Source organism: Ranitomeya imitator, chromosome 8, assembly GCF_032444005.1.
Source record: "Ranitomeya imitator isolate aRanImi1 chromosome 8, aRanImi1.pri, whole genome shotgun sequence".
NCBI lineage: Eukaryota > Metazoa > Chordata > Amphibia > Anura > Dendrobatidae > Ranitomeya > Ranitomeya imitator.
In genome coordinates, this window is record NC_091289.1 from 24440779 (window position 1) to 24461492 (window position 20714).

At 46.4% G+C, this 20714-nt stretch overlaps 1 protein-coding gene and 4 non-coding genes across 5 annotated transcripts; all 5 read left to right on the forward strand.

Annotated features, from left to right (window-relative positions):
- Positions 1-8153: 8153 nt before the first annotated feature.
- Positions 8154-19676, forward strand: RPL13A (ribosomal protein L13a). The gene is made up of 9 exons (XM_069736574.1): positions 8154-8286; positions 9622-9708; positions 16498-16570; positions 17074-17139; positions 17608-17709; positions 18281-18366; positions 18454-18513; positions 18614-18736; positions 19556-19676. Exons 1-9 carry the CDS (start codon positions 8272-8274, stop codon positions 19640-19642), a joined length of 699 nt encoding a protein of 232 aa, XP_069592675.1. The 5' UTR covers positions 8154-8271; the 3' UTR covers positions 19643-19676.
- LOC138648550 (small nucleolar RNA Z195/SNORD33/SNORD32 family) lies at positions 16358-16433 on the forward strand. Its single transcript, XR_011315162.1, has one exon. It is a non-coding gene; the product is annotated as a small nucleolar RNA Z195/SNORD33/SNORD32 family (small nucleolar RNA).
- On the forward strand, positions 16605-16687 carry LOC138648549 (small nucleolar RNA Z195/SNORD33/SNORD32 family). The gene has a single exon (XR_011315161.1). It is a non-coding gene; the product is annotated as a small nucleolar RNA Z195/SNORD33/SNORD32 family (small nucleolar RNA).
- Positions 17930-18004, forward strand: LOC138648551 (small nucleolar RNA Z195/SNORD33/SNORD32 family). Its single transcript, XR_011315163.1, has one exon. It is a non-coding gene; the product is annotated as a small nucleolar RNA Z195/SNORD33/SNORD32 family (small nucleolar RNA).
- Positions 18957-19031, forward strand: LOC138648552 (small nucleolar RNA Z195/SNORD33/SNORD32 family). The gene has a single exon (XR_011315164.1). It is a non-coding gene; the product is annotated as a small nucleolar RNA Z195/SNORD33/SNORD32 family (small nucleolar RNA).
- Positions 19677-20714: the final 1038 nt, after the last annotated feature.

The following is a 20714-nucleotide window of genomic DNA, read 5'->3' on the forward strand; positions in this document are numbered from 1 at the left end:
AGGATGAAACCATAGACTTGGTCTAGCTTAAGTCGCCCCATCTTCTATGCCCCAGAAGATTCTATAGAAGACAAAACCCTTTGTTTTATCTAGCTCGAGTCACCCTGTCCTCCATGCCCCAGAAGAAGCTATAGAGGCTGAAACCCTGGTCTTGGTCTAGCTTGAGTCACCCCATCTTCTATGCCCCAGAAGATGCTATAGAGGATAAAAACCTTTGTTTGGTCAAACTCGAGTCGTGCTGTCTTCCATGCCCCAGAAGAAGCTATAGAGGCTGAAACCTTGGTCTTGGTCTAGCTTGAGTCACCCCATCTTCTATGCCCCAGAAGATGCTATAAAAGACAAAACCCTTTGTTTTATCTAGCTCGAGTCACCCTGTCCTTCATGCCCCAGAAGAAGCTATAGAGGCTGAAACCCTGGTCTTGATCTAGCTTGAGTCACCCCATCTTCTATGCCCCAGAAGATGCTATAGTGAACAAAACCCTTTGTTTTATCTAGCTTGAGTCGTGCTGTCTTCCATGCCCCCAGAAGAAGCTATAGAGGCTGAAACCCTGGCCTTGGTCTAGCTTGAGTCACCCCATCTTCTATGCCCCAGAAGATGCTATAGTGAACAAAACCCTTTGTTTTATCTAGCTTGAGTTGTGCTGTCTTCCATGCCCCCAGAAGAAGCTATAGAGGCTGAAACCCTGGTCTTGGTCTAGCTTGAGTCACCCCATCTTCTATGCCCCAGAAGATGCTATAGAGCAGGGGTCCACAACTCCAGTCCTCAAGGCCCACCAACAGGTCATGTTTTCAGGATTTCCTTTGCATTGCACAGGTGATGCAATTATTACCTGGGCAAGACTAAGGAAATCCTGAAAACATGACATGTTGGTGGGCCTTGAGGACTGGAGTTGGGGACCCCTGCTATAGAGGATAAAAACCTTTGTTTGGTCAAACTCGAGTTGTGCTGTCTTCCATGCCCCAGAAGAAGCTATAGAGGCTGAAACCCTGGTCTTGGTCTAGCTTGAGTCACCCCATCTATGCCCCAGAAGATGCTGTAGAGGACAAAACCCTTTGTTTTATCTAGCTTGAGTCATGCTGTCTTCCATGGCCCAGAAGAACCTATAGAGGCTGAAACCCTGGTCTTGGTCTAGGTTGAATCAAGCTGTCCTCTATGCCACAGAAGAAGCTATAGAGGGCGAAACCCTCTTCCTAGCTCGGAGGACTGCTTGACATGAGCTGATTATATCAATGTTCAGTTCTCTGTTACTATAATGAGTTTCTATTTTGATCCAAGAGCTGTATGTGAGTACGTGATCTGTTTCTAGTAGGTGGAAAGACGAGATCTAGGGGGCGTTTTCTGCCCCTGTATAAGTAACATAATATCCAGAACAGACCCCAGCCATCCAGAGTGAACCACACCCATATGATCAGTGTAATGAAGGAGCCTCGCTGCCAGGGATCAGCACAATCGGGGGACAGAAGGTGCAATGTTTCGTAGATTTCTCTTTTCCATACTCCCTAGTTCCCTCCATGTATCCAGCCCAGTATTGAGAATGATTCGCTCAGAATTTCTAGGAAGTGTTTTTTTTTTTTAAATCTAGATTTTTATACCTAACTTTGCATTATCATTTTGTCAGTGTTTATATAAAAATAGTTTTTTTTCCGTCCTGTTGTTCTCTTCATGCACTGTATCTCTACAATTAAAGGGTTGGTATAAATTATATTAATTTCAAAGATGCTACACGTCTGATATATGCTTTTTGTAAGCATTCTGTCTTGTACATACCTCTCCTTACATCTCTGGTGCTAATTATTTTACACGCAGATGTTTTTATGGTTTTTTTTTTTATACATGTCCGATATCTGTTCACTCATTTTGTATCCATTCTGTATGGTATTAGATACTTAATATGCACTGATCATAGCTTTACTGGTGTTCACCTATTAACAAATAAATTATTTTTTAAATTTCTAAGTTTTGCTCCTTTTTTTTATTATTTAGACAGTTCAGTCATACACATTATGTGGACAATAGTAGCGGGTCACACGTCCCAATTACTGAATTCGGATTATTCATTCAGCCCCATTGCCCTTACAGTATAGCATTCACCCCTGTGTACGAAAACATCTGGCCCCATTGCACCCGCTATATAATATCCAGTCCCACTGCCCCCGGTTTATAACATCCAGCCCCCCAGTGTATAACATTATTCCCCATTGACCCCCTGGTGGATAACATCCGGTCCCTTTGCCATGATGACTTCCATTACTACCATATGACAGAACAGCCAGTGGTGCAGAGCTCACTGATACCAGCGCGGTCCTGTAATAGGGGCCACCGATGTAACAAGTCCATCCTTGACATATCTTCCTCCTAAATATTCCCCCATCGCCTGTGAGTGATATTATTGAGAAGTAGAAGGAACCGCAACAACTCAGTCACGAAGTGGAGACCCCGTAATGTTACAGAGCGGGGGGCCGAGAGCTGAGGAGCAGAAGACAGAAAAGTCACCAACGCTCTGCTGACCCCATAACTGCATAGTCCATACCTCCTCTAACATCAGCACAAACACTGCGCCCCAAACCGGGAGCTTCATGTCCGAGCAGCTGCATTAAGCCGTACATCACCAAGCACAATGCTGAGTGTCGGATGGAGTGGTGTAAAGCCGCCACCACTGGACTCTGGAAAACACGTTATCTGTGCAGTGACGGATCACACTTCTCTATCAAACGTCTGATGGAGGAGTCTGGGTTCGGTGATCCCAGGAGGACGTTACCCTCTGACTGCATTGTGCCCACTGTAGAGGTGATGGAGGATAATACTATGGACTGTTATCAAGGCTCAGCCTCGGCCACTTAGTTCTAGTGATAGAAAATCTTACTTCTTCAGAATATGACATTGTGAACAATTGTAGATTCCAACTTTGCGGAAACAGTTTGGGGAAGACCCTTTATTGTTTCCCATGACTGTGCCCAGTGCACACAGTCCATAAAGACATGGTCGGGGGTGTTTGGTGGAAGAACATGATCGACCACAAGGAGCCCAAACCTCAACCCCATCCTATAATGGAGATTGTGAGCCCGACCTCTCCCCAACATCAAGGTCCGACTTCAGAAACGCTCTTCTGGATGAAGGGGCAAAAATTCACACAAACGCCTCCAAAATCTTGGCTCAAAATCTTCCCAGAAGATCTGGAGCTGTTATAACTGCAGAGGAGCCGACTCCATATTAAAGGGGTTTTCGCACGAACAAAGTTCATTTTAATCCAATATATCTTGGAATAATAATAATTTCCACAATTGGATGTGATTAAGTAAAATGTTCCTGTGCCGAGATAATCTTATAAATGTGCCCCTGCTGTGTAATGGCCGTGTCTGACCGTACATGGTCTGATCATATCACAGCTCCTGGGCAGGGGAGGAAGCAAAAGAGCATACAGACAGGACAGCACAGGATCACAGATGCTTCTATTTGTGATGTAAAACACTTCCCTGCCTGTTTTTAAAAAATGTTTTCCCGCAACGAAAGAATTATTTGTGTTCCCAGGCTGTCCTGTCTGTATACTCTTTTGCTTCCTTTCCTGCCCAGGAGCTGTGGTATGATCAGAACATGTACGGTCAGACACAGACATTACACAGTACACAGCAGGGGCACATTTATAAGATTATCTCGGCACAGGAACATTTTTTTTAAACACATCCAATTGTGGAAAATATTATTATTCCAAGATCTATTGATTGAAATCAGCTTTGCTTATGGTAAAACCCCTTTAATGTGTTTGGATGGATAATTAGAGGTCAGAAAACCTCCTGTAAGTGTGAGATGGAGGGAGTAGTATAATTGTGTCACTATTTTGTAGTTCTAATGCCATACTGTGGGATCTGATCATACAGGAGTCTGACATCTCAGCCCAAACTGACTGCCTTGCAGGGGATATAGTCGCTATAAGGGCTCATACCATCAGCGTGAAGAAAATCAGTACTATGTTCCTGAAAAGTCAGACGAGTGGCATGTGATCTTCATGTAAGCACAATGCAATTTTCCTCACTTAGCATCTGTATGACATGCGATTTAACATGAGCCCACTGCCCCTCTTAGCTGCTCAACCCTGCTCCTCCAAAACCAGCTTCTCCACCATGACAGACGATCAGCTCTCCACCCTCCTGTCAAGATCACACCTCACCACCTGCACGCTTGACCCGCTCCCATCCCACCTCATCCCTAACCTTTCCACGGTCTTCATCCCAACCCTAACGCACCTCTTCAACCTCTCACTCACAACAGGTGTCTTCCCCTCATCCTTCAAGCATGCCAAGATCACACCCATCCTCAAAAAGCCCTCCCTCGACCCATCCTCTGTATCTAGCTTTCGCCCGATATCTCTTCTCCCTTATGCCTCCAAATTGCTGGAGCAACATGTCCATCTTGAACTGTCCTCCCACCTCTCCTCCTGCTCCCTCTTTGATCGGTTACAATCAGGCTTCCGTCCCCATCACTCAACTGAAACTGTCCTAACTAAAGTCACCACTGACCTACTAACTGCCAGGAGCAAGCGACACTACTCTGTCCTCCTTCTCCTGGACCTGTCTTCTGCCTTTGACACTGTGGACCACTCCCTTCTGCTACAAATCCTCTCATCTCTTGGCATCACAGACTTGGCCCTTTCCTGGATCTCGTCATATCTGACAGACCGAACATTCAGTGTCTCCCTCCCCCACACCACCTCCTCACTTCGCCCCTTGTCAGTCAGTGTTCCTCAAGGCTCTGTTCTAGGACCCCTACTCTTCTCCATCTACACTTTCGGCCTGGGACAGCTCATAGAATCCCACGGTATGCAGTACCATCTCTACGCTGATGACACGCAGATCTACCTCTCCGGACCTGACCTCTCCTCCTTACTTACCAAAATCCCGCACTGTCTGTCTGCTATCTCAGCCTTCTTTTCTGCTCGCTTTCTACAACTGAACATGGACAAAACAGAATTCATCATCTTTCCCCCATCTCACTCTACCCTTCAACCAGACCTATCCATCAATGTCAATGGCTGCTCACTTTCCCCAGTCCCACACGCCCGGTGCCTCGGGGTGATCCTCGACTCTGCCCTCTCTTTCAAGCCACATATCCAAGCCCTTGCCTCCTCCTGCCATCTCAAACTCAAAAATATTTCCCGGATCCGTGCTTTCCTTGACCGCGACACCGCAAAAATGCTAGTGCATGCCCTTATCATCTCCCGCCTCGACTACTGCAACCTCCTACTCTCTGGACTCCCCTCTAGCACTCTGGCACCACTCCAATCCATCCTACACTCTGCTGCCCGACTAATCTACCTGTCTCCCCGCTATTCCCCAGCCTCTCCCCTATGTCAAGCCCTTCACTGGCTTCCTATCGCCCAGAGACTCCAGTTCAAAACCCTCACAATGACATACAAAGCCATCCACAACCTTTCTCCTCCATACATCTGTGACATGGTCTCCCGGTACCTACCTACACACAACCTCCGATCCTCTCAAGATCTCCTTCTCTACTCCCCTCTTATGTCTTCTTCCCACAACCGCATCCAAGACTTCTCCCGTGCTTGCCCCATACTCTGGAACTCTCTACCCCAACACATCAGACTCTCGCTTACCATAGAAACCTTCAAAAAGAACCTGAAGACCCACCTCTTCCGACAAGCCTACAGCCTGCAGTGATCCTGAAGTTACTGAACCGCCGCACAACCTGCCCTACCCTCTCCTAGTGTTTCATCACCCATCCCCTGCAGACTGTGAGCCCTCGCGGGCAGGGTCCTCCCTCCTTATGTACTCGTGTGCCTGTTATCTGCTCATGTTTAATGTATTTGTCTAGATTTCCCTCGTATTCACATGTAAAGCGCCATGGAATAAATGGCGCTATAAAAAAGTATCATAATAATAATAATAATAGAGTAATTCTCTTCATTTAAAGATAGTTTTCAAAGGAAATATTCTTCGATGGATAAGTAAAAGATAGATATGCATAGAATAGATCTAAAGTTGTCAGTGACATAATTGGCACAGTGTTGGTGTAGCTTACTGTACATGTATTTAATTAATAAATCAATAAATTAAAGAAAAAAATGGCGTGGGATCCCGAAATTTTGTTAACCAGCTGAGGTAAAGCAGACAGCTGGGGGCTGATGTTTATAGCCTGGGAAGGGGGTAATACTCATGGAGCTTCCCAGGCTATTATCATCTCACAGCTCAGCTGTATAATTAGCCTTTACTGGTTATTAAAATAGGAGACCCCCACCCCCTAAAAAATGATGTAGGGTCCCCCTATAATTAATAACCAGCAAAGGATATGCAGACAGCTGCAAGCTGATATTAATAGCCTAGGAAGGGGCCATGGATATTGGCCCCCTCGTATACTAAAAACATCAGCTCTCAGCTGCCCCAGAAAAGGTGCATTCACAAGATGCGCCAATTCTGGCACTTAGCCTCGCTCTTCCCACTTGCCCTCGTGCAGTGACAACTGGAGTAATAGGGTTAGGGTTGATGTCAGCTTTGTATTGTCAGCTGACATCAACCTCAGAGATTAGCAATGGAGAGACGTCTATAAGATGCCCCTAATACTAACCCCATAGTGATATTGTAAAAAAAGACAGAATAAAGTCCTTTATTTGAAATAAAAAACAAAGTTATACTCCCCTTTACATCTAATCTTCTGAAGCCCATGTCTCCTGTAAAAGAATTAAAATAATAACCACATTCCTCACCTGTCCAAGGAGAAGACAATCCAGTTGTCCCATGACGAGTCTAGCTCTGCTACATCTAGATGCCATGCTGAACGTTGGCATGGCGCGAGTGTTGAGCCTGGCAGCCAGCAGAGACACTGATGCTGAGCATCATAGCGCAGTATCAGTGTCTCACGGTGACGTGAATAAGCGGAGTACAGTTCTTAGCTGATGAACTCCGTTCACCTCACTGACGTCACCGCTAGGGTGTGAGAACTTTTCTGCGTGGACAGGGTGATAGGAGGTGATAAATTGTTTTTACTGGACAACCCCTTTAATCCTTGTAACTACAGACCGGGCAGACCGCTCCAGCGACTTCCTCCAATATTCTTAGGCCGTCTACTGAACAAATCATCCACTGTGTTCATGCGAGATGGAGCAATCCTTCGTTGCACCGCTTTCCTCCTGCAGCCTCAGCGTGCTGCACTGTTTATTGCTGGCTGCGGAAGGAGTTAACTGAGCATCTGTCAGCGAGCCCGTCATCATGGGGACATCCTGACTCTTTTATCCGTCTTCCTCTGAGCTCCTCTCGGCTGATTAACGACCACAGATGACATCAAAGCTGAACGTGCAGGAAAACAAGGAACCTGGAAAAGCCAAAATTAGTAACAAAACCCAATTGTAAAAATGTTTAGTCTAAAATAAATTAATGTAATTAAACCATTGCCCCCAAAAATGGAGACACCCTTTAGGAAAGTTGCCGTCTTTTACAGCCATTGCTCGGGACTCGGAAACGGATGCTATATTCCCCTCTAAGGGGCACGGTCTCCATAAACCTCATCTGTGTCCGTCCTCGCTCCGTGCGGGGGGCTACCTAGTGTCAGGATGTCAGTGACCCCTTTTTTTCTGGAGAATTGGAAATTTGTGGATTTAAAGGGGCGGTCATTACGTCTGCATCGGAGGTGACAGTGGTGATGAAATGACGCCCCCTTACACCTGGTGTGACGCGCGCACAGAGTGTGGGGGTCCTAACGTCATCGACCTCAGTCACATTTGATGCGTAATAATAATAATCTTTATTTTTATAGAGCGCTAACATATTCCGCAGCGCTTTACAGTTTTGCACACATTATAAGTGAATAGTCACTAATTGCCCCTTTAAATTTCTACACCAATAAAAGTAAACTATACATGGAGAAGATTATTCAGGAACTCTGACGCCCACTCTGCTTCTGCTGCCCACGTGTCCACATACACCAAGTATGCCCCCCAAAAAAGAGAGTCCCCTACTCTAAGCCAGTAATGCGCTGTAATCACTCCCTGAACTACAAATCCCGACATGCCTCAGCTTCCGGTATGATGAACGGGCGGAAGTTGCAGTCCGCGACCAATCAGACGTCAGCTTTAATACCTGCCATTGCGTTCTAGAAACGTCAAAGCTGATTGGTTCTTTCCCTGTGTTGCTACGTCACCCATCTCGCAGCGCCTGTCCCCGCCTACTTCCTGAGGCGTGTTCAAATCGTCACTTCCGCCCCTTTCTTTCCTCTTGGAGACCCCGTGGCCAAGCGCGAGTCTCTTTCTCGTCCGGCAGGCCAAGATGGCGGACGCTAAGGTGAGAGGCTCCGGCCCGGGGGCTGCTTTCCTGCTCTTCTATAGTTACCGTACGCGGCGGAGGGGTGGGCGGAGCGCCGCGGCCAGTCCGGGAGTCTGCGGTGATGACTGCCGCGCGGCTGCTGAGGTCGCGGCCTTATCTGGGAGTCCGGGCCGGTGCGGAGAGACCTCGTACAGGGCCCTGGTGACTGTGGAGCTTGTGCTTTCCGGCCTTGTCGTGATGACTAATGCCGTAGTGCGAGCCGGCAGCGAACCTGCCATGTGGGAGTCAGCTGCCCGTGGCTGTCACGTGGGCTGCACAGGCGCATTCTCTGTTATCAGCCAGCTCCCTCTTAAAGGGATTTTCACCACAATTGGCCATAGTGGGGGGAGCCTTGCAAGTAATGTTATCCTGAGCCCCGTGATCGCTGCTGATTCAGATAGATCACACACATACATTGGGGGTTTCTAAGGACGGTCGCCTTCCTTTCATCGGTTTCCAAAAAGTAAAACAAAAATGGGTAAAATTGTAAAGTGCTTCTAAGAACAAACAACTTATTAAATGTTTAGGCAGTTCTGAGGTTTCATTTTGGTTTGTTCTCTTGGTTACCGGCCACCGCAGCAGCGGTAGTCGAACATGTGCAGCGCTTTCTAATAGTTTGTGCCTGCGGCGCCTGCACTGTTGGCTCTCCGACCCGGCCTGAGTGCTTTCTCCTGATCCTGCAGAGATTGACCTACCTGGCACAGATCACGACGATGCCACTGGTAGGAAAAATGTGAACAACAAGACATGTGCTAAAATAAGACTCCTGCTGTAGGAGGATTAGATGGGGATGGGTAGTAAGTTCGTCAGACCCATCAGGTTACCCTAGCAGGTGACTTGTGTGCTCCTAGTCGAATAGACCAGTGGTCAAGTGCGCACTAGTCCTGCTCCATTCAGCCTATATAGGGCAGATTCAAAGCCTTGTGGGAGATTACTGGAGGTAGTTTTTATCTGAAAAGATCACTTTAAAAGATCTACTGGGCAGATCATTTTGATTGGGGGATGATGGTGACCCTGGTCTCACATTTCGCTTTTATGATGTGCCGCTGTCAGAGAATGCTGAGTTATGTTTTCCGGCTGGTGAAACTACAAGTCCCAGTTTGCTCAGAGCTACATGTTTTGGGAGTCAGAGCTTGACATCCACTGGTCTGATACTGTCATAAACAGGTGGTCTATCCCCATGCAGACACCCCGCCCTCAAGATTGCAAGGACCATATTGTAATGGTTCTTTTCCCCCATTAATGTGAAGTCAGAAATATTAATTTGCCCTTAAAACCCCGACACACTGATGTGACTTCTTTCTTCTACTTCAGGCCAAGAAGCTGCCTCAAAACCTGCTCCAAGGGGGTCTCCCCGGCTTCTACAAGAAATTGGGAGGAGAGTTCAAATCTTCCAGCCAGGTAAGAACGATCAATTGTCTCTCAGGTGTCAGGAAAAGTGCTCTTCATAAGGACGGCTGGGGGGTTCTTGAAGGGGTAATCTGTCTCTGCTGACTTAAGGTACCGTTACACTAAACGACTTACCAACGATCACGACCAGCGATACGACCTGGCTGTGATCCTTGGTAAGTCGTTGTGTGGTCGCTGGGGAGCTGTCACACAGACAGTTCTCTCCAGCGACCAACGATCCGCGGAAAGACTTCAGCATCGTTGAAACTGTCTTCAACGATGCTGAAGTTCCCGGGTAACCAGGGTAAATATCGGGTTACTAAGCACAGGGCCCTGGTTACCATTGTAAAAGTTAAAAAAAAAAAAAAAAACAGTACATACTCACATTCTGATGCCTGTCACGTCCCCGGACGTCAGCTTCCCGCACTGACTGTCAGCCCCGGAAGCTGACGCCGGGGGATGTGACAGACAACGGAATGTGAGTATGTACTTTTTTTTTTACTTTTACAATGGTAACCAGGGTAAATATTGGGTTACTATGCGCGGCCCTGCACTTAGTAACCTGATATTTACCCTGGTTACCAGTGAACACATCGCTGGATCAGCGTCACACACGCCAATTCAGCGGGTGATCAGCGACCAAAAAAAAAGTCCTGATCACTCCCAGCGACCAACGATCTCCCAGCAGGGGCCTGATCGTTGGTCGCTGTCACGCATAATGATTTAGTTAATGATATCGTTGCTACGTCACAAAAAACGATATCGTTAACGAAACCGTTGTGTGAAGGTACCTTTACTCTTTATGTTGGATCTTTTTTTTTTTTTTTATTTAAATAGATTTTTATTAACAATATAAAGAACATCAGAATGCCATTTACATTGCATTATATCACATACACATTTTCTTGTTTTAATAAACCCCAACATTACCCCAACTACCCCCCTCCCCCCTACGACAGCTCAGTCTCAATCTTCACCCCACTGAGGCCTTCTCTGCCTCGTGTAATTTATCCTCATCCAGCTCTTAGGAAACTCGACGACAATACTCCTCAATCCAAATCAAGCCAAGGAGACCATATTTTATTAAACATTTCTATTTTCCCCCTTTTTTTGTACACCCCCTTTTACAATTTTAGACCATGTTGAACATATTGGAGAAATTCCCTTCTCACTGGTGGTTCCGCATTTATCCAATTTCGTGCTATTACTTTCCTGGCCATGTAGAGTAGCCTAGCGATTGCAATCTTCCAAGTATTGTCAACTCCAATTTCTTCCACATATCCCAGCACGCATACTATCGGGTCTCTAAGAACTCTGCACTTATACGCTGCTTCAACCCGGCTCAAAACCACCACCCAATAGGCAGCCAGTCTCGGACACGTCCACATCATGTGAAATATTCCTGCATTCTCACTCGCACACCTCGGACACTCAGAATTGGCACGCAATCCCGCTTTGTATAGCACTTCCGGAGATTTATATACCCTATGCAGAATGTATAGCTGCGAGAGCCTATATGGTTCACTCAAGGATAGTCGTGGAACCCACTCCATCACCGATTCCCAGGTTTCATTTTCCATCGGTCCCACTTCTCTCTCCCACTTAGCTCTCGCCTTTATAGGGAAATCTAGCAGGAACGTGCGCATAAGGTCCTTATACAGGGTGGAAATAACTCCCCTTGTAGTTCCGTCACCACACACATATTCCAACACTATATCATCTTGAACCCTGATATCAGCCTTCTTATTCTGAGCTCTAAAGGCATGTCTCATCTGCGCGTACTGATATACCCCTGTGGATCGCAGCCCAAATTCTACCTGCAATTGAGAAAAGGACTTCAGTTCCTGTCGCTGGATTATCTGGTGAACAAAGCAAATTCCCTTATTCTGCCATTCCAATATTCCTCCCAAGGCCTCAAATTCCTTTAAATTGTTATTAGACCATATCGGTGTGAATTTAGTCAGCCCTTTAACCCCACGAATCTGCCTTAGTCCATTCCACAATTTACGAATCAGGAACAGGGTTGGGTATACTTTCCCCAAAGCGCTCAAAGAGCCATCTTCCAAACACCTAGCCAACGGTCGTCGGTCCGTCACCTCTTCCATTAGCTGTTGTACTGCACTGGATGACGCCCCTCGCGCCCAGCCCTTCAAATGCTGGCTCTGGGCCGCAAGGAAGTATATTTCCGGGTTGGGCAAAGCCAAACCACCATCTTCCTTGGGTCGCTGAAGCGTCTCCAGGCTAATACGTGGATATTGTCTTCCCCATATCAAACTTCTAAAAAGGGCGTTAATCTGCCTGAACTTCCCCCGCGGGATCCAAATTGGTGCGTTATGTAGAACATAAAGAATTTTAGGCATCAGGACCATTTTAATAAGATTTACCCTACCGACGACCGATAGATGTAGCTTATTCCAGGCATCTACCTTTGCCTTGAGTACCCCCATAACAGGAGTCAAATTTCTTTGCAGGAACTCCGCAATTGGCACCGAAATCCATATTCCGAGGTATTTAAATTGGGAAACCACCTTCAGCCTCTCATCCCCAACATCCTCACTCACATTCTCTCCTACGTCATCCACTCTAAAAAGAACCGTCTTATCCCAATTAATTGTTAGTCCCGACCCAGTACCAAATCTCTCAACAATTTCAACGGCCCCTCTTAGTGAATTGTCTGGATCCGCCAGGAACAGCAAAACATCATCCGCGTATAACGCTATTTTTTCTTCTACTTTCCCATACCTAAACCCAGGGACCCCATCCGCCTGCCGAATCTTAGCAGCAAGAGGTTCTACAGCCAACGCGAACAGGAGGGGTGAAAGCGGGCATCCCTGCCTAGTACCCCTAGCCAGCCCTATAGGACGAGATAGCTCCCCATTTACTCTAATTCTGGCGGATGGTAATGAGTACAACAGCTGTATCCAGGCCACAAACTGCGGACCAAACCCCATACATTCCAGCACCTGCCAGAGGTATCCCCATTCGACACTGTCAAACGCCTTATGTGCATCCAGCGATACAATCACTCTTCGACCACAGTTGTCACTCTACCTGCAAATTTACATATAACCTCCGCAAATTGATCGCCGTTGATCTATCCGGCATAAAGCCAGATTGGTCCGAATGCACCAGACTCGCAATAACACTAGAGAGGCGGAGAGCCAACACCTTGGCCAGAAGCTTGACATCAATTGTTAGTAAAGAAATTGGGCGGTACGACTCCGGTTTCCCCAAGTCCTTATCCTCCTTTGGAATGACCACTATTATGGCCTCTCTCATAGAGGCTGGCAAGCGCCCACAGGACCTAGCTTCCTCCAGAACCATTTTTAATCTAGGAATCAACACTTCTGCCAACCCTTTATAGATCTCAGCGGGTAGCCCATCGACCCCAGGCGCCTTCCCATTGGCCATAGACATCAATGCCCGACTCAATTCCTCCTCAGTGATAGGGGCCTCAAGGCTCTCCCTATCTGTCTCACTCAGTCTCGGCAGATCCAGACCTTCCAAGAAAGTCAGTGTGTCCTCGACCGATTCACCAACCCGAGAGGAATACAAATCTGCATAGAAGTCCGCAAAGGCCCTCAAAATTTCAGGCGTTTCCGTTATTTTACCTCCACTAGCAGAGTCCAAAGAATGTATATATGAAGAACCTCTCTGAGCAGCAGCCACTACCGACAGCATATGTCCCACTGTTTCTCCCTCCTGATAGAACAATACCCTTTGGAAATCCCGCTTCCTCTCGGCTTTGCCTAGCAGAATTTTTTCCAAATGATCTTGTGCGTTTTTCATCCTTCTCTCTGCCTCAGGGGTTCCCAGTGTGGCCATCCCGTCTTCTGCTTCCTTCAACTCCTCAACTGCCACTTTTACTGCCTCTCTCGTCCTCCGCTTACACCTACTAATGTCCCTAAACAGTAGTCCCCTCAGATACGCCTTCATTGCATCCCAAATCGTAAGAGCATCAGTACTTCCATCATTTAAGAGAAAGAATTCCGCCACCTCCCGTCCTATACTTTCCAACTCAATACTCTGTAACCAATTAGGATGAATCTTCCATTCTCTTACACTTAGCGAGCGAGCCCCCTCCAATCTAACCTCTACTTCAATTGGACTATGGTCCGACAAGGCCCTTGGCAGATATCTCGCCTCCCCAACCAATGTGTCCAAAATCCTGTTACCCAGAGCCATATCAATCCTAGAGAGCGTGGCATGCGCCGGTGAATAACATGAGTACCCTCTCTCTCTCCAATATGTCTAACCCTCCAAAGATCAATCATACCTATCTCCTGTATATAGGTGCCAAATGTTATGTGTCCCTCCGACCTATTCTGAGTATTTTTATTTTTATCCCAATATTCATCACAGATATTGTTTAGATCCCCGATAATTATTAACGGTGCCGGCCCCCATCTTTCCACTCGCTCCATTACTTCTCTAATTTTCCTGCTAGAGTAGGGAGGCGGAATATACATCGCTGCAACACACATCACTCCATACAGTATACACCGTATTAGTACATACTGTCCCTCCACGTCCACATATACCTTCACCTCCTCATACTGAACTCCCGCTGGAACCAAGATTGAGACTCCTCTTGCATACGTGGAGAAGGTAGAATGATATCCCTTCTGAATCCACCGTCTATTCAGAACATCCACCTTTCCCTTACCAAATGCGTCTCCAGCAAGCATATCATTGAGGCCCGTTGGTCTCTTGCATATTGCAAACACGCAGCACGTCTGGATTTCTCCCCTAGACCTCTCACATTCCAGCACAAAATCTTAAAACGGGTCCCCATCACTTGACTCATCTTCACTATAAGTATCGTCAATTTTGAGCCCAAGCTGTCTAACTTCCCTCCCCCTCCCACCCTTCCCCCCTCACATCTAACCATTCCACCTCTCTCCAAGAGTGGGGCATCATCGCCCATAGCGAACACTCCGTTTGGCATTACCTTCCCAACCCTCCTCCCACCACTGTACATAACAGGATTTCAGACATTTTGAAAAATAATGTGCCTCAAAACATTTTAACGTAGAATTATTTACACACGCAAGAAACCTGCATACACTTAAAATATGCCGCTTACCCTTCCTCCCCCTTTCCCAGCAGCCATTACACCATCCCTTTAACTTTAACTGAATACAATCCAGCTCCCTTCTTCACCACCCGTACCCCTTGAGTTGTCAATCACATGACTCTTTGCCAACTGACAGATAAGTAACCAAGATCAGACTTTTCCCACAGTTTCAGTCTCCTTTTCCTTTAAGCTTTTTAGCATTAATATCGATCCACTGGGTAGCTTCCTCCGGCTTCTGAAAAAAATGAATTTTATCAAACGCCACCACCCTCAGTCTTGCTGGAAACATCATGGAATACTGCACACCCAATTCCCTCAGCCGTCTCTTTATACCCGTGAACATCATCCGTTGTTTCTGCACCAGAGTAGAATAGTCCGGGTAGATAGCAATCTTTTGGCCTTCAACTGTCAGATCCGTCATGTCTCTGGCCTTCCTCAGGATAATGTCTCTGTCTCTATAGTTTAGAATTTTGGCGAGCATGGTACGGGGATTCGCTCCAGGGACAGGTGGTTTCGGCAGGACCCTATGCGCTCTTTCTACCGCGAACACTTTTGTTAGCGCCATATCTCCAAATGTTTCTAACAGCCATTTTTCAATATATTCCGTTGGATTCCTCCCTTCAGCTTTTTCAGGGATGCCCACTATGCGAATATTGTTTCTTCTGGACCTGTTCTCAAGGTCCTCATTTTTCGCCGCCAATTCAGCTATTGCTTGAGTGAACTTTTTCTCTGCTTTTTGCAGCTGCACTATATGGTCTTCTGCAGTGCTCACTCTCTCCTCTACCTCCCCCACACGTTTGTCAATCTTCTGCATGGCTGCGTTTATCTGGGCTGTGTCCCCCTTAACCTCCTGTATCTGTAAGGTCAGAGACTGTTTACATGAAGAAACCAGCGCAAAGACGTCTCTTAGGGTAGGCTCAGCTTCTGGCGCCATTTCCTCGGGTCCCCCTTCTGCCACCGCCATTTTACTCTCCTTTCTCCCCTGTTGTACCTCATGTTCTCCTGCTGGGCTCTCCTCCTCCTCTTCGATATCAGCTCCGGCTCCCTCCTCTGCGGCCTCCGCTCTCGCATACTGCTGGAGCTTTGCCGCTACCTCCATGCGCTTTCTACATGCGGCGTTCTCCTTGTCTGCCTTCTCCCTCGTGTCGGCGCCATCTTGGATTGCGCCTGCATCCCCGGCTCCCGCGTCCTTCTGCCGTCTCCTGGTCATGTTCGCCGGCTCCAGCACCACCGCTCAGCACCGCCGGACCCTCCAAGTCTCCCCGCAGCCGGTAAGCCCCCCGCAGGGACCAAACAGCAGCGGCTCTGCAGGATTTTAGAATGTACGGCGGCGGGAGCTCACAGCCGCACGTCCGCTCACATGGACTCTCAGGCCACGCCCCTATGTTGGATCTTTATCCATGTAACTATTGAGAGAATTTATCATTTACTGATTGAGGAGAAAGTGATTATATTTTTACACTGGACAGATATCAGCCATCTGAGACGTGCGCACCACTTTTCAGTGCCCTCAGAAATCTCGCTATCACCGTGGACGTGGTTTGTGGACATTGCTGACCTTGGTACAGAGAAATTGATTTCAGCCTTGTCATTGATGATCTTGGTGTTTTGAGTTTCACTACAATGAAACTATTTTACATGCACTACCATCTGAGACGGCTGCCGGACGTGACACTGATGGTGCGGACCGTTGCCGCCTGTTTGACGCTTGTGTTTTTGTGCAGGTTCTGGCCATCGATGGCAGAGGACATATCCTTGGTCGTCTCGCTGCTATTGTGGCTAAACAGTTGTTGCTTGGTAAGTGTGAAAGTTCTTCCAATGAATATTATAAATGGTCGTTGATGAGCATAAAGTTTCTCATACGAGTTTAATCGACCATGAGATCACTTTACATGCACTACCATCTGAGACCGAGACATTAACTTGATCCTTAATGGACTATTTCCAAAAACATTTTACCCTCAATATCCATAGGATATGATGTAACGCACTGTTTGCTGGGGGTCTGTGCAGGGATCCTCCAGCCGATCCTAAGAATTGAGCTCTGACACCCGGAGCAGAGTTGCCCATGAAGTCAGTCTATGGGACTTTCTGAGAAGGCAGAGGAAAGCGCTCGGCTACTTCTGCCAGTCCATACGCAATAAAGGAGAGGTCGAGCATGGACACCTCCGCTCCATTCAGAGCCCAATTCTCAGGATCACAGATGTTCTCCTGTCCTATGGACAATCTGATGCTTCGATAATATCCCTTAATGTAAATCCTGTTTATGAATATCTAATACTGATGTTTTGGATCCTCAGGACGCAAAGTGGTGGTTGTAAGATGTGAAGGCATCAACATTTCTGGCAACTTCTACCGCAACAAACGTAAGTGTTCTCAGTTTGGTCACTTTACCCATAAAGCGGTCTACTATTCCTGTAAATTCCATAGTAAGCTGGATACATCTTAAGGATGTTGTGCACACAGGGCATATACAGCGATGCATTACAGATGTAACTTTGTGGTTGAGATTTTTAAGGACACGTGCATGGAGAGCCCAACAAACAGGCTCTCCATGCATGTCGTGCCGGTCACACAACCGTGACACATGCTGCTGCGGAGCTGATCAGCCAGAACAATGCGGGTTCCCTCTGCAGCTTATTCGGTAAGCGCTATAGCTTGCCAAATAAGCCCTGACCCGATGAAATTCACTTATCTCTACTCAGCGGCTGCTGTGTTCCTGTTAGGACCGAATTCACGGAAATAAATTGTCTAACTATTGTGAATCCCTTTTCAGACTTCAGTGTATTATCACCCTTGGTGATTACGTGTGACGCCTTTTCTTTCTCCAATAGTCAAGTACCTTGCTTTTCTTCGCAAACGCATGAACACAAACCCTTCCCGTGGGCCGTACCACTTCAGAGCACCCAGCCGCATCTTCTGGAGGACTGTAAGAGGTAACACTTGCCAGAACCTGATTTTATTTTAATTTTTTTTCCCCATTGGTGCAATCTGTTTTCAGGAGCTTGGTGTCACTGCACCTTAAATTTTTCACATGTGAGAGGTTCTCTGCGTGGAGGCCAAATGCTAATAGCTTAAATGAAGGATCTGAAGCGCTTGGCCTAATCCTTCACTCCTGACACTAGAAAGGGGATCCAGACTAGGATTATTTTCAGCCTTGTCGTTGATGAATTTCGTGTTTGAGTTTCACTACAATGAAACCAGTTCACATGCACTACCATCTGAGACGGCTGACCAATGCAGTAATTGTGCCATCCAGTATGGCCATATGAGGCTAAAGCACAATAATCTCTATTGTCGGCCGAGCAATGCTCAGCCGAGCCCTTTGTATCTTTGTTTTATCCATTCTCATGAACCCTTCCTATTAGAATCTTACATGTCAAAAGTTTTTAGAAGTGGAGTTGCTTTAATTAGAAGTTGGTCGTCCTTAAATCAAACATGATGATTTACTTGGCACACATGGGAGCTGGGACATGTTCACACATCTATGGATTTTTTTACACTCAGGAATGCTCCCTCACAAGACCAAGAGAGGACAAGGTGCTTTGGAAAGGCTGAAAGTTTTCGATGGAATCCCACCTCCTTATGACAAGGTGAGCGGCCATTTACCAATACTATCCTGTGGGAAAGCATTGTGGCTTTGTAGATAAGTGACTTCAGCTGTTCATTTCCCTGTCTAGAGGAAGCGTATGGTTGTCCCTGCTGCCCTGAAAATCGTGCGCTTGAAGCCAACAAGGAAGGTATGTGACTTCTGCCATCTGACAATATTATGTATTCGTGTTTACAATGGGCCACAAGTCGTCACTTTAGGCTAAACTGCTTTATTGGAACTTCATGTAGTTCGCCTACCTCGGTCGCCTCGCCCATGAAGTTGGCTGGAAGTACCAAGCCGTGACTGCTACTCTCGAAGAGAAGAGGAAGCAAAAAGCCAAGCTGCACTACGACAAAAAGAAGCTGGTCATGGTAAGCGGTAGACTTTCATCAGTGTTGGCTGTGCAGTTATGGCTCCAAGCTGCTGAATGCTCCGCTGAGGCGGGCATCTGTGCTGGATGCAATGGTTTACCGAAGGCTTGCAAGCTGAAAGCCCAACAGCTTTGAGGAACATTCCAGTTCTCTTTTGGAGCATCCACCAATGATTTACATGCCGGTAATGTCTGGTTGGCACAGAAGGATTAGTTTCAGCCTTGTCGTTGATGAATTTCGTGTTTGAGTTTCACTACAATGAAACCAGTTCACATGCACTACCATCTGAGACGGCTGACCAATGCAGTATCTGTGCCAACCAGTGAGGCCACAGCAGGACTAACAAGTGTTTCAGCAGCACAATAATCTCTTGTAGATGGTTTATTAAAGCATAGAATCCTTCTTTTAGTGGTATTGAGCAGAACTTTACAGGGGTCATCCATTGCTGCTCACTGTGGCAATGAGGTGTGAGGAGGTGTACATTCGCCGCTTAACAGGTATTGTGCCCGTATCCTTATAATTAAACTAAAACTATACTTGGCAACAGAATGATGCCAAGTCAGCCATACCTGTTAATGCAAAAGTGCTGGATGACCCCATAATGCTGGCTTCATGTGATTGTCGGCTTGAAACTTGCTGCCATCACTTTAAATATTCTTGAAAGACTCTGGGTCCTTTACAGGGGCTTGAGGGGATGAGGATCTAATTCTCAATATAGTTTTATATTCTGAGATTATATCCAGTTTTTAAATCTGTGAAGAAAATGCTGTTCCCGCTGCTGACCACAGTACGTGTGACTTCTGTATTTTCAATTTGCAGAAACTGAAGAAGCGGGCAGAGAAGAACGTAGAAAGCAAAATCGAAAAGTACACAAATGTCCTGAAGCAGTACGGCGTCCTCGTCTGAAGTCACAGATTTGGAATAAATGTTTGATATTCTGCCCCGGGTCTGCAGTGTTCATATTTTTTTTACCTAAGTGGGAATCTGGTTCTATCACAGAGCACGTATGTGATTCATGGATGTCTGAATGAGGCCTTGGCCTTGGTAGTAAGATTGGTAGCGGTACACCATATGTATAGAAGTATGGAGATGCACCTCTGACTGACTTCATCAAGAGTAGTCTCCCTGCCTTTGATACAGGCCAAGCGTGTCATCATTATGCCTGGGACATGGGTTTTCCATGACAGCCAGGGTCTGCTGATGACCCCCGTGTCTGCCAATATGTTCCTCCTGTGAATGCTGCCTTTTATAGAACGTGATTTCTGCTATACGTTGCTCATACTCTCAGGTGATTGCATCTTCAATTCCCCTAAGGGGACTATTAAATACAGTAAAAAAAAAAAAAATGAAACCAACTAAATTAAAATCGCCTTTTTTCTTTTGCCCCATTAAAAAAAATTTGGTATTGCGGCTTTTGTAAAAAGTTCCATCAGTCAAAATATAACATGCAGTTTACCGATCGGATTAATGAAAAATCAAAATGCCAGAATTGTTTAGCCCACTGCAACACAAGGTGATCAAAATATCAGTAAAAAAATATCTGCTCATGGCGCAAAAATAAGCAATCGGATGGCTCCATATCCCAAAAAAAAGAAACCATTAAGGGTCTCTGAAAATGGTGACACAAGTGGAATTGTGTGGGGGGTTTTTTGTTTGGTATCTACGTACCCGTACTGACCAGGCAATATGATTCTCCAGGTTAGTTTTACTTTATAATGAACATGGTAAATAAGACCCACAATTGTGGAATTGTACTTTGAATATTTGTCCCCACTTTTCAGTGCATCACATGATGACCAAATGGATGGTGTCAAATCAAAAGCTCTCATACAGCTTATTGACAAAAAATAGTAATGGCTCTTGGAAGAAGGGAATGGGTTAAATTCAGGTTTTCTTTCCATACCATTTCCCCCAGGGTATTAAAGGGAAGCAGTCATCAGGTTGTTTTTTTTTGCCATTTAATCTGAGAGCAGCATGC

Coding starts and splice junctions, on each gene's coding strand:
- RPL13A (XM_069736574.1), top strand. Junction 16,571..17,073: donor GGCTAAACAGTTGTTGCTTG/GTAAGTGTGAAA, acceptor TTGGATCCTCAG/GACGCAAAGTGGTGGTTGTA. Junction 18,514..18,613: donor GCTTGAAGCCAACAAGGAAG/GTATGTGACTTC, acceptor AACTTCATGTAG/TTCGCCTACCTCGGTCGCCT.